At 42.0% G+C, this 14,736-nt stretch overlaps 1 protein-coding gene across 1 annotated transcript in view; it reads right to left on the bottom strand.

Moving 5' to 3' along the window:
- LOC126272234 (peptidylglycine alpha-hydroxylating monooxygenase) overlaps positions 1-14,736 on the bottom strand; it is a 207,806-nt gene that overhangs the window by 19,752 nt on the left and 173,318 nt on the right. Inside the window, exon 8 of the mRNA XM_049974936.1 lies at positions 8,585-8,727. Coding sequence (XP_049830893.1) covers positions 8,585-8,727 — 143 coding nt within the window. The remainder of the gene's footprint in view (positions 1-8,584; positions 8,728-14,736) is intronic.

Below are 14,736 nucleotides of genomic sequence, written 5' to 3'. Positions count from 1 at the left end.
GGAATTTTATACACTACCATTATTTGTGAAAACTGCTGTAAGTCCTTGGGAGTGTCTTAAGGAAGACAACAGTGCAATAATAGTTTTTATGAAACAGATTACAGTACCATGATAATATTCAGATCTGATGCTTGAGTAACAAAGGAAGTTGTGTTATTTCATCATCAAACACATCAAGTCTTTGACATTTAGAAACACATAAATAAAAGCATTCTCATATTGGGAGATGCAAGCCACCTACTGTGAACAATTCGTGCTCAACTGAATGGGCATGGACACATAAACTGGTTTCATAGACTTTCCACCTACTTTTTTCCTTTCAGTGTTGCTACTGGATCAACAGAAAACTAGGGCATGACTACCCAGATAAGTCGAAAGCCTTCACAGTTTTTCACTGTTGGAAGATGACGATCCTGAGGTGTATGTTTTCCATTATGTTCTCCATATGCAAACACAGTTTGAGTAAGAAATAGTTAGAAAATGACTCACTGGATCATGTCACATTTCCACAGGTCAATATTTGAGGTTATGAGCTTCTTGGAGCTTTTTAGATTACTCTTAGCACCCTCCTGGTTAATAAGATACTTGTAAATAGCAACTCTCATTTTCTTCCTGCTATTTCAGTTACATTTTCATTCACACTATGTTCCCTGGATGCATGTTAATACATGAGTTGCTTAAGTGGTAATGTATTAAAGATTTTCTTCTATTATCATATTTATCTGGTAGTGCTAGATTAGAGGGTACTGAAAATTTGTCATCGCTGAAAGTTTGACATCATGTACGTCAACACACCACCAAAAATGATAGCAAATATACTACTTACTCAGAACACTCCCATAGATATTGCAGTACAAGTTTATGCCAAGGTATTTGTATTATTTTTTCCAACTACTGTACCAGACTTGTAATCAAATGCACAGTCAGCTGCTGAATACCATGGGATTTTGAAGCACAAGGCCTGTAAGTGTCCTTGTTCAGGCCACATTATGTCAAATTGACAAATCTTTCACTAGATCAGAAAGGACTGGTAATGTTAATTATCAAATAATTGTTTCAAAAAGTTCAAATTCATGAATGGTTTACACCGCCTACGTTTATGGTAAAATGCAAAATGGACAATACAAGCTCTGCAGGGTGAGGTGTTTCTTCATAATGTGAATAGCACAACCATACTGCACAAGTCAGTAGACCTTTTCTGCTGCCAAGAACTCCTTGCAGATAGTTTTTATGCCACACAATTGGAGCAGAGTTACTTATTCATTGATTGTCGGGATCCTAGTTGCTATAGAGGAAGCAGCTATAAGTGATACAGGTGCTGTTCCTCGACTCAGTCAGTATCCAATGCTTACCTGCCAAGTTGCTGATACCACAGAAGATTCATAGAGCAGTCTAAAACATTCACTAGCCCCTGCACCTCCCCAAATGCAAACAATGGTTGATTGCATTCACCAAAGACTGCCCAACTATGTCCCAGTGCCTATTCATTACTGACAGGGTATCAGGCTGGAATTGTTTAATAGACACAGTTTCCAGCATTAGTATCCTGCCCAGAGCATCACTGACTGTTGCGGCCTGTCCACTGTGCTTAGCTCGTCTGCTGCAAATTCAGGAATTGCGACATATGGCATGCAGCATGAAGAGTTGAATTTGGGGCTCAGTCGTTTCACATGGGATTTTACTGTTGCAGATGAGGCCAAAGCAATTATAGGTGCTGGTTTCTTAGCTCACTACCAGCTCCTACCAGACATAGCAAATGCCCACCTAGTGGACAATATTACCAGACTTATGGCCACTGGGGACCATTGTGAGACAGTATGTATGACATCAAGGTCATACAAGTTGCAGATGAAAAGTACCACTCACTGCTGCACGAGTTCCTAACCTTAAGAAGACCTCCAGCTGTGCCGCAGCAAATTTTGCACAATACTGTTAGGCCTTCTGCACCACTTGTTAGCAGCAGACACAGTGGCTGCGCCAAAGACTGAGACAGTGCGGAGTTTTACAATTATTTATTGAACTTTCTTTCCGATTTCTCTCTCGTCGTCGCTGCCCAGCCCTGCGGATCCCTCCGCCTGGTTGCTGTTGTGTAGATTCTCCGACAATGCACGCAATGCATGCCACTGATCACACTCGGGAGCCTCAGGCCACCAGTGCTTTACTGAAGCCAGGATGCCCTGTGGTTGAGATGAACTCGTCGCTGCCCAGCGCCCCACTACGGGCACGCCCAGGGAGCCGCGTCGCCGTGAGGTCAGCTGCCGCCGCCTGCTGCACCGGCGGCTGGGAAGCCGTCAGTCGCGATGTCCGCGAGGTCCCGTCATGGACGGACCACGCGCCTTGGGCCAGGTTGCTGTGAGGTCCGGGCGTCAGTCCCCGGCGGCGCCTGTGACCAAGACCACGCTGCGGCCGGTCTTGCTGGAAGTTCGGCCATGGTGCCGACCGAACTCGGGTCGACCTCCAGAGCTGAAGTTGACATCTGGCGGCGAACGGATGACTCCTGCAAGCTGGAACAGACTTCCGGAATCGTCACCTACGAAGATTGAACATTCGGACATGGACCACGTCCATCCTCAGATCTGAACTGCTTCCTAATGGCTTCTGTCTGTTGCTGCCTGTGCTCCACTATTTATATCCGGCAGGAGGACGTTTTTTATACTCGGTGGTAGCCTTTTGTTATTACTCCTGAAGTATATTGCAGCGTAACTTAGCATGCTGCCTCACTTCCCCTTACTCAGCACTCTCCAGGCTTTGCTTGGCGCTCAGTCTGTGTGCGTCCTTGTGTCAGTCTGTTGGTAGACTGCTGCTGTCAGCAAGGCTATCTGTGACTACCTACTTCACAACACCTCGGTCACCGGCATGCCTCTGTTTTGCCATTCTCCACTATGTGAAGCAATGCTTACTACATGCTGCAGCAACAATACTGTCTACCATATAGAAACCACAGAGCACCAAAAGCTTAACACTCAATGCTGGCATTAGTTGCAGACTCCAGTAAGTAAGCCATTGGTGCAGCCCTCCAACAATAGGTGGACTATATGCAGCAGTTGCTGGCTTATTTTTCACACAAGCTATCACCTTCGCAGAAAAGATAGAGCACATACAATTGGGAACTTTTAGCCATATACACACACTGACTACAGGCCCTTAACATATTCTCTCATGAAAAACCACAACACTTGCTCCCTGCAGTAGTTGAGCCAATTGTAATGGCATCACTAATATGAATGTGGACTGCCTCTCTTGAGAGGCCAGTGTCTCACAGCCTGTGGACATGATGGCACTTGCAGAGGTGCAGCTAGATGATCCCGAGCTACATGCCATATTGCATGACACAGAGGAATTTAAGTTACAACTACCTGGTGAGAACATGAAATTTTATTGTGAGGTGTGACACAGTAAATCACACACTTTCTTCCCCATTGCATTTTGCAGCCTGGTGGTCGAGGCCTCACATAATCTTTGTCATCTTGGAGTCTGATCATCATTCGAGCTAGTAGCTCAGCAGTTCATGTGGCCAGGGATAGCAAGAGACAGCCACGAATGGATGAGAACTTGCCAGTGTTGCCAACTTTGCACAGTCATTTTGCACACTCATTTTCCACATTCATTACCTGATCTGAGAGTTCCCAGATGCTTTTTCATGCTTTTCTCGTGTTCATCTTGACAGGGTCAGAGTACTTTCTCCATTGAACGCCTGACCTTATATATTCACAATGACCAATAGATGCACACAATGGCCTGAGGCAGTAACAACCAACAACATCTCCACAGAAACACTAGCTAACACTTTCACACTGATCTTGTGAGTTTCAGCTCTCCGCTCCGTATCATTTTTGACAGAGGCTGACACTTTAAGTCCGACTTGTACGCACCGTTGGCGAAGATCAGTAGCTACATTCATCACAAGATGACCAGTTGTCATTTGGCTAGGAACAGCATGGTGGAACTCTGGCATTGGATGCTGAAAACTGAGTTCAAATGCCATAGGACATCTTGGACATCTGTACTGCTCACAGTCCTGTTGGTCTTACAAGCCACACACAAACCAGATATAGAGTCCTTGACAGCAGAGTTTGTTTATGGTAAGACACTGCACTTGCCATGGGAGTTAGTTACTGGCAGCCTACTGTCAGAAATGGATGATCAACCAGAGTTCCTTCTCAATTTATGGAAACATGTAAACCACAACAAACCTACAAAGATCTCCAGACATGGTTGTCCAATGACTTTTGTTTACAATAACCTCGAAGCTGTTCACACATCATGTTACGTACAGACTGCATCAAGCCACCACTGAAATACATACACACCCACACCCACACCCACACACGCATACGCACACACACACGCACATGCACACAGTCATATAGTGATTGGAAAACAGGCCACTGTGTCTCTTAGCAGAGTGAAACCAGCTTACATTTTCAGGGACATATCATCCACCTTGAAATCAAGAGTTGCAACATCGCGCAGATGTGACACCCTGACTTCCAGCCCTGCCACCACAACAAACTGAGACAAAACCTATGTATGCCACCCACTCCATTATATGTCCACTTCCTGGTCTGCTTCAGAGAACTCCACTCTCTGCTTTCTCCAGGGAGGCTCTTGTAGCGACCGCTGCACACATCAACTGCTGTGGTCACCCACATTAGCTACAATTGTGCCTTTCAGAGATGAAGTTGTGGTGCAAGTTGCATGACTGTGCAGTGACAAATGAATGGCATCAACTGTCAAGTGTGTGTCCGCTGCTTGGAGCACTGTGTTGATGTTTGTTACTTACTCCTTGGAGTTCTAACTCATTTACTTTATGTTTATGCTGTTCTTTTCTTGCTATTAATAGAAAGCTGTATATTCAGAAGTCGCTTACAGCAACAGATTCTTTCCCTTCTGTTATTTTGGATTAATAAAACTCTTCGAGCCTATATGAGTATTTATTAAGTACATGATCTAATATTCCGGTCACAAGAAAAATCAAAGATAAATATTTTTCCCTGATTTGTTTAGTATTCTTTACATCAATAAGTGTCTTGTACTACATACTTATGAAAGCTGCCTATGTTCTTCCTCAGGGATCAAGCTATCTCCACACCAAATTTCATCAGAAGCTGATAAGTGGCTTAATCATGAAAACTTGACAGAGTTTCCTTTATATTCGTAATATTAGTATGGATAAAACTTTCAATTATGAAATATTTTTTTCAGTGTTCTGATCTTGATGAAATAAGCCTGTACAGTGCCCAAGCCATGCTCAAGCTCCCTCTGAAAATCCCATGGGAACTCGATTTGAGTTTCCTCAAAGTAATTGGGCGGTGGCACAAATCCGATGGCATCAACGTGCCAAGATCATACAAATGATGCATTAATTTATTTTCCCCTTTTTTTATCTGGAAGGTCTACCTCAAGTCATAGTGAGATGCAATGGGTCACAACTGACATTGCAATTGCTTACTGAATGTTTCTCTTACAACAGAATTTTGAATGTTACAGCAGCTCCATTCCATCGAATTCAAGTGGACATTCAAGAGTGTGGTTTACATTTTTAAAACTTGAAATTCTCAACATGTGGCCATAGTTGCCCCTTGCACTTAATACAGTTGACTTAATGAACTAAAAAACACAGGGTCGATGCACAGTACACCTTTGGTACACTGATCTCAGCACACACCTTCAGACAGTTGTCAGGATGGGCATCTGCCACAGTGTTACAGAGCTCTGTAGCTGCTGCATGATTGTGATCACAATGGACACTTGTCACTTGTAGTACTATTTCAGCCTGCTGTGACTGAGTCCCAGACCAATATTTGTTTCATGGGGTTTCCAGTCAGCACAATACAGCAGTCAGCTTCCACTGCAGTTCATCATACAGCAGTAGGCACAGCTACCCCGACCTGCAGTTCATCATACAGTAGCAGGTACTGCTACCCCCAGCTCCACCTCTCCTTTTCTGTCTACTGTTCCTACAATGTGTCGTCGTGTTTACATTTACTGTTTATCTCATGTGGACTACTCAGCAGACATTGCAGTTAATGCTTGTGTCTTGTGTCCCACTTGATCTTGTTGCAGAAGTCCTTCACTGTATATGGTTTTACTAAATAAATGACTGGAGGCTACAACTCTACAGTTTGAATTGCATAATGCTGTTCAGTGGTTTCTATAGTCTCATTGAAACAAACAGTAACAGGTATGTTCTATAAAACTATTTTTAGGTGACAGTGTTATTCAGTGATTCAGTCATAGATCCCTGTAATAGATTATATTTTCCAAGGTGATAATACTCCTGTTAGCATGACTGAAAAATTCAGAACCAGTTTGCAGAGCATGAGGATGAAATAATAATTTGTCTGTGGCCTGCACAACTATTGCATTTAAGTATTATCAGACCCCTGCGGCCTGCATAAAAAAAAACAGCTAATCATCCAAGTCAGTCTTCCTGAAAAAATCAGAACCAGTTTGCAGAGCATGAGGATGAAATAATAATTTGTCTGTGGCCTGCACAACTATTGCATTTAAGTATTATCAGACCCCTGCGGCCTGCATAAAAAAAAAAAGCTTATCACCCAAGACAGTCTTCCTGAAAAAATCAGAACCAGTTTGCAGAGCATAAGGATGAAATAATAATTTGTCTGTGGCCTGCACAACTATTGCATTTAAGTATTATCAGACCTCTGCAGCCTGCATAAAAAAAACAGCTAATCACCCAAGACAGTCTTCCAGTGCTTCTCAAGGGATTCAGTCAGTTTCTCTAAATTAACCTTCAGGAACATTATGTGTTTCTGACTGTAGAGGATAGCCCCTACACAATATCAGAGTGGTCTTCATATTATCTAGTAAAATGTAAGTATATTCATAGCAAATCATGAAGCTTTTATCTAAGACGACTGCCTGATATCAGTGTTCTGGCTGATGGATGTTCCTATGAGCTTGAAGTAAGTGAATACTATATACGAGTTATGTCCACAAAGTGAGTTCCATTTGGTTGTATAAAACAAATGTGTACAGATACAGAAAAAATATTTTTGTACAAAAATCTACAACTGTTAAACTACTTTTCTACATAGCTTCCCAAATTTTGTAGGCGCTTGTCATAGCGTGGCACAAGTTTTTGTATGCATTCTTCATAGAAGGTTGCCACATATATATTCACCCATGTGGTAACATGTTCTTTCAGCTCATCATCATCATCACTGAAGTGTTGACTACCAAGGGCAGATTTTCGGTGTAAGAAGAGATGAAAGTCACTAGGAGCGTGGTCTGGGCTGTACGGAGATGATCAAATGCGTCCCAGTGAAATTCCTGCCAGAGTTGTTAGTTAACATTCGCCATGTGAGGTCGGGCATTATCATGGAAAAAACAAGACCTTTTGACAGTAATCCTCAGCACTTGTTCTGTACTGTGTGGCGCAATTTCTTAATGGTCTCGAGTAACCATGTGCATTGATTGTTTGGCCTCGTGGTAAGAAATCAATCAGCAAAATGCCTTTTCTGTCCCAAAAAATGGTGCACATGACTTTTTGAGGTGTCAAGATTTGCTTAGGCTTAACCTTAGTTGTGGATAAGGAGTGCCTCCATTCCAGTGATTGCTGTTTTGTTTCAGGGGTGTCGTATGATACCCAAGTTTCACCCAAGTTTCATCCTCCATGACTACCCGAGAAAGAAAACCATTGCCTTCTTCATTATCGCATGTCAAAAACTGAAGTGCATTGCCCATCTGCTGTCCCCCCCCCCCCCCCCCCCCCCCCAGTAAGAATTTTGGGTACCCAACATGAGCAAAGTTTTAGAAATTTCAGTTTTTCAGTAACAATTCCATGAATTAGTGATCATGAGATATGCAGAACTTCCACAGCAAGGGCACTAAGTGTAAACTTATGGTTGTGCTTACTCTTCTCGTCAATTGTGTGAACCTATTCATCAGCAATGTGCATCTGATCACGTCCTTCATTGAACAGTCTGACACATCTTCTAACCTTTGAATTCCTCATAGCATTTTGTCCATAAACCTCCAGATTTTGTTGATGAATTTCCTTTGTTTTAACTTTCTTTGCATTTAGAAGATGAATTACAGATCTGATTTCACACGTGGCGGCATTTCCAATTACGGCTGACATTATAAAGAAGCACTACAAAGCATACGTCAGCAGCAGTGATATAAAAATGGCGTAATGTCTTCTCCTCGAGTCAGAGTAACTGCTGTGCATGCTCGGAACTGCGATCATAGTGCTGCTGCGGGTAGAAATAGAAATGGAACTTACTTTGTAGACGACCCTCGTATATTGTGATTAAACGGAAGATTTATTAAAAAATCCAACATTTGAACAAAGGAGTGGGTGGGGAGGGAGTAATTCTCATCCCTTTATTAATTTAGCCAAATGGACAGCAATAAAATATTTCTTGAAGTATTTAGTTTCTTACACAGATAATCTGCTTTTCAAGAACTACTTATGCAACAATAAATACATCTGCAGAATGAAAAAAGGGTGACTATGACTTGCATGCTACTAATCTCCAACACATGCAAAGCAAAATATACAAAAATACTTTCCCAGCATTCAGAACATCAATAAGAATTATTGTATATAGTTTACCAGTCTGTCACCATGATGTATGGGTTCTGTATTGACAACCGGGTAGAACATCTGTGGTGTGAGTGGATCACGCTTTCCTAGCAGGGTCCAGTGGTCTCTACCAGATGAATCTTCACGTACTCGATACCCTGACACAACACGGCCTGGAAAAGAACCAATAGTCATAAGAAAACTTATATCTAAGACCAATGAAAACAACACACATTTTCACACGACAAAAGTTTTCATGACTGGTTACCTTATTTGCTGATGAATGTTTCAGATTTTAAAGTCGTGGTCTACAAAATCTTTTTGTTCTTGACCGTTTGTTCACAGAGTCACTGAACATTTTCAGAGGTGCTCCTAAATCCACAAATTGAAGTTTTCTGAACCAAAATTTTACCTGCAATGACAAACTATTGTCCATGACTGAGCCATTCCACGAACATCTATGCTTGTTGATGTCAGAGCAGCCTTGCTGCAGTTGCTGTTTGGCTTCTTTTCTATAGCCTAGCAGGAAGTGAAGCAGCATCAGCTAGTGCAGAATCTTAGCAAGCAGTCTGCCTGGCAATGAAAAAGTGAATACACTGTCTGCTGGAGTTGTTTGGTGAGCAGCCAGTCTACACTGTAGTTACAGACATGCAACCAGTGAACACCAAGGGCAGTACCAAGCTACAGGCAATGAGTATGAGCTGAGTGGATGTTTCCCTGTATCTCTGCTTTTTACAGAGTAAGGTGCCCTGGTGGGTGCTATGCCTATCATATTGTGATGTGACAAGATTTTGTCAGGAGGGTGCTCAGCTTCATTTGCAAGTAGACAAATAGCTGCTGTGCCAGTGATCACCGGAGTTGAAGTTATCTGTTAGAAGTTCTTCACCATGCATTCTGCTCTGGTAGGGGCTATTTAGTCTGTATTCCTCTTTACTGCCACAGGATGGTACATCAGTGCGATGGGTACGTAAGGTGTGGCTCCTCAGTGTGAGTAATGTCACTTTGTAGACATTCTGGTTGACCAATGATGAGCAACATTGTTTTGGCTGTCACTGTGGTTTGTTCCACCATTGTCCTTTTAGCTGCATCCTTCCTGTCATGTTTGGGTCATTTGGTGGTTGAGTTAATGTTGTCTCCTGACATGTGCTGATGTTCTTGTTAAACTATGTGTGTTAGTGCATTAATCTCTAGTATAGTTGAGGGGCTTGTTTTGAATGCCTGCGTTCTATCTTGTTCATCCCCCATTTTAAAATTGGCATTAAGTTTGGCTTGACTTTCACTAACATGTGCTTATAACCACAAGTCTTAAGTAATGCAAAGGGCTGTGACATTTTACTGAAAGAGTAATTTATGAAGCTGCCACCATTTGATTATTTATAATAGTGCAGAGATTGATTTGAACAGATGGAGCAATATATGTGAAAGCTATTCATCTAAGGTCAGCACCATTTAATTGTGTAAATTTTGGTGTGCCAATTGTGCCAAGGATATTTCAACAGTTCAGTATGTGCCAAGTTAACTGATCTATATTTTTCATGTGTTGTTTTAGAGAGTTTTGTGCCAAAGATTTATTTTTAAAGAAATTGCTACCTATTTGTAAATGTCTTGTGATTCTTAAGGGGTAAATACCACTTGTTGCGAAATTTCTGTTACTGTAACTTTAAATATTTGTCATAACATTCTTTGTTTTGACACTGGGCATCAGAATTCAGTTCTGTTATCACTTTTGGTGAATGATTGTGACTTAATATAATGTACCTGAAAGATTACAGTGAGCCATATTTTTTACTATCAGTTGTAAGATGAAAGATTTGTTTTCTTATCGCCATATGTGATTAAATACATCTGGAGATTAAAATGCATTATGATCAGTTACAGTGAAATTTTCATGGTATTTAAGTCACTCCCTGATGTTCAACCCATCAGTTAGCAAGACTAAGTGGAACCAGGACACCTCTGAAAATGTCCAAGATAGCTCTGGCCAAACATCAGGAATGAAAAAGTTTCATGGACCATGACATTACAATCTGACCAATTCACAATCAGTTAATACAAATTAATTTAACATACTGCAAAAGCTTGCGTTTAACAGTAACTCCCTGGATTATTCGTGTTTTAAGCCATTACCCTTGTAATCCAATAAGGATTCATGTTTTTGTACTAAAGCTCTGGGAAAATATCACTACAGAAAGCATATAACATACTTTAATGCAGTTGTATTACCTGACCAATTCAAAGATGGTGATGAGTAATTTCAAGCTATGGAAAATCTAGTATGGAATAATGGAATAACAACATTATGAAAAGGACAGATTGCTACTCGCCACAGAGAGGAGACATTGAATGGTAGACAGGTACCATGAAAAAGACTGTTACATACTATTCAGCTAACAGACTATGGTAAGCCCTTTATCAGAAATAGATAAGACAAAACCCTTACACATTCACACAAACATAAGAAATTTCAAGAACCTTTCAGAAATGATAAATACTAAATGAGAAATATTTGCAGATGGTTGGGTTAAACTTGTGACATGCAGCGCACCAGCAAGTGACGCTAACACAGTGATCTTTCTGAAAAGGCAGTGGGGCGAGGCGCAGGGGGCAAGGGGGGGGGGGGGGGGGGAGGGAGTGGTTAGCAAGGAGAAGATGTGCAGGGACGTAGTGGGGACTGTATAGTGGGCTGCTAAGTACATGATTGGGAGGCTTTGCTAGGGGAGGGGAAGGCAAAAGGAGAGGAGACAAGAGGAAAGGACTGACTATGCAAGTATGCTAGCAGGATAGAAGCCGTGTTTAGTGCTGGAATGGCAGTAGGGAAGTGGCTAGGCAGATGAAGGATAGGGAGTAGTGAGGGCTGAGGCCAGGGGGATTATTCATTTGAATATGTTCCAGAGAGAGTTCCCACTGTACAGTTCAGAAAAGCTGGTATTGGTGGGAAGAATTCAGATGGCGCATGCTGTGAAGCAGTCATTAAAGTGAAGCACATAGTGTCAGATGGACGTCTGCAACTGGGTGGTCCAGCTGTCTCTTGGCCAAAGTTTTGAGGCCACTATTCATGAGAACCTACAGCTTGTTAGTGGTCATACCAAGTCAAATGTTGCACTGTGGTTGCAGGTAAGTTGGTAGATCACATGGTTGCTTTCACAGCCAGCCCTGTCTTTGGTGGGATGGGACACACCTGTGATAATACTGTTGTAGGTGGTAATGGGACAATATATGGGATAGGTCTTGCATCTAGATCTATTGCATGCCATAGGGCAAAGGATTGGGAGCAGGGTGGAATAGGGATGGAAAAGGATATTGTCATGTCTTAATACAATCAAGTCCAAATCCAAAAGCAGGGTCATCAATGAGGTACAATACATCACTAAATGCACACTTCTTATGAACACGAACATACAGCTGGAAGAGAACTGGACAGCTGGTCAGAGCATGCAGTTATTTATACAGACATTGAATATTCCAGAATATACAAACATTACAAACATAAGATATTTCAATAACCTTTCAGAAATGATAAATACTAAATGGTAAATAATTACAGACGGTTGGGTGGAACTGGTGACTTGCAGCATGCCAGCCCATGATGCTAACTGTGACACAACACTACATGCACCACAGGTTGCTGGATTGTTCCCTCTCCCAGAGAAACAGTGACCCACTATTTCAGAAGTTCTCATCTAGGATCACTACAGTGCCATGGATCTTGATCTTGTCAATGGTCCTCTTTATGACATCACTGGTGGGTCCTTACATTTTAATCATGTTGCCACATCTTTTTCATTATGATGACCATCAAAGATAATCCCTGCCATCAAAGTTTCATGGTTACTTAACAGATATTCAGTTTCCTTGAATGAGAAGCCCCACATCAGGCTGTGCCTCTGGACTGCAGTAGGGCTTCATCCGGATGTGGACAGTGTCTCTGCCCTTTTATCTTCTTGATGGAGGGTCATTATTCTCAACTTTCTTTGTGACATCTGACAAGTGACAAAGGATATGCTACAATACAAAGTAGCATTTAAGTAAATTTTCCAATAGTCCCATTTTCCACACAGGTGCAAAAATCCACACCAAGTCTCCTGTGCTGTACCTCACCGGGAGGTGCTCTCAGTCTATCTCTTAAGTGTCTAGGGTCCATATGCAAGCCAGCTGTCTTGCTTCTTCTGTCCTGGTGTCATCTTGTTGAAATGGGAGCAGTGTATCCACTGTCATTTCAGTCTTGCGACTGTGGAAGAGAATGAATGGTGTGTAGCCGGCAATGTCTTGCTTCGCTGTGTTACATGCGAGTGCCACAACAGGCAGTGGTAGGCAGTTGTTACTTTGTGGGTGAAATTTCGGTGCGAAATTACCTCTGTTACTAGTCTGAACTGGAAAATTTTTCCACCATCACAGATCATCAAACAGTGTGCTTCTGCTTTGAAATGATGTCTTCTACAAGGAGCATTGCAATTTCTGGAGCTTTGGCAACAGTGCAGCTTTGGTGACAGTGTAGCAAGCTAGGTAGGTAGTCAGTGCAGACTTTTATCCATCTATTTCATTTGTTGACTTTGGGAACCTTCCCTAGAGACCAATTCAGTTTTGGTGGAATGGCACTGCTGCAGATGAAAGTGGTATCAGATGCACTGTTCAGCTGGCAGCATTCTATATCAGTGCTAGCTAATTTGTGTACTATCCCCTTTATTGATACAGTGTTTTGTCTTTTCTTGGCTCCAGAATTGAAAGCATCAAAAAATTGCCATGGAACAGTAACATTCACTGATGCTGTTCCTTGGTTAGGCCATAGCCTATTGTATGTAGTGGCAGTAGAGCATGATTCATGGAAAGCACTAATCTGCCCTTACTGGACTTGTCTGGCTGTTCCTGTTCACAATCCTTTGGGAATGAGCTGTGATGACCTGTAATGATTAGCAATAAAAAGTTCCCAACTTGACCACCTACAATGCTTGTGATTGTTGCAAGCACGTAGCCTTCTTTTGTGAGCCTGAGTACCTTTTTTCAACAGAAAAAAAGCTTCAAAATTTAACTGAGCATCCGGAATGATGACTGGGACTTGTCTCATTGACAACAGCATGGTACCATAGTTTTCAATGGTACAAAACAGTCCAGAGTAATCATTGTTGCTTGTTGGAATAGATTCATCAATCTGAAGGTCTGATCTTCCAGTCTATGACTGCCTGTGATGCTTGCAAGGAGTCCCATTTGAGAATAATATTATGATTACATTCTGTTCAAATGAAAAATTGTAAGACCTGTGTTCTATCTTTTCCAGTTATTCTTGCTGTACATGTTCCTCACGGCTGGACGTAACTCCCTTTTGTGGCCTGTGGCACAGTCAATTCAATATCTCAGAATACAGTCTTCTTGAACTTGTGACAATAAGCACTTGACATTACAGGAAAAGATGCCCCTGAGTCGAGTAGCATCCAGACAGGCTGGCTGTTGATGATGATGTCAATGAGATTTACTGGCACCTTGGTGACTGTATTACATGGAAGATTTTCATCTGTGGCAGCCTCACCTCCATATATGGAGTTTTCCTCAACTCTGCAGCCAGGTGAGTGGCTGGTACCTCTGTACAGTGAATGTGAATAGCTAAGGGATGTTGGGGAGTGATTTCATCCAGGGTACAGTGATGGGTTTTGTGGCAGACATTGACTATAACAACAATCATCATCTTTCTCTGCATTAGTGTACACTGTGTCTACGGCATCCACAGTGGAAACATAACAGTGTGTTGTCCTCTGTGCTCCAAACATCTGTTGTTCTGCGGGGCATTATACCTGGTGGAGGAGTTGGTTGTACGTACATTGGTTGGATGCTGGGTTGTCATTGATGCCTGCAGCAAAAGTCTAAGTTTGCCAAGTCCATTCATCTGGTTTTTTCAACTGGTGGTGGATATTGCTGCTAAAGATTGATACTACATTTCAGCATTCTTCATTACATCCTGACAAAAGGCATAAACATTCACGGCTGCCATCTCTTGCTTACTCAGACCAATAGTTCTGGCTGCCATAAACTGTTTTATTTCTTCTCTTGCTACTTGGTGTATGAGAGAGGTGAGGTTGTAGTGGGCTTCCAAAACTGCCACAAGAACCACATTGGGGAGTCAATCAGACTTCTTTTATTTGACTTTCTCTGTTGGATTTCCTCTATTCGCTGGCAACATTTTATGAATTCCT

The sequence above is a fragment of the Schistocerca gregaria genome, chromosome 5 (genome assembly GCF_023897955.1).
Source record: "Schistocerca gregaria isolate iqSchGreg1 chromosome 5, iqSchGreg1.2, whole genome shotgun sequence".
Lineage (NCBI taxonomy): Eukaryota > Metazoa > Arthropoda > Insecta > Orthoptera > Acrididae > Schistocerca > Schistocerca gregaria.
The sequence above is the reverse complement of the archived record's forward strand: the minus strand, read 5'-3'. Positions and strand labels throughout refer to the sequence as shown.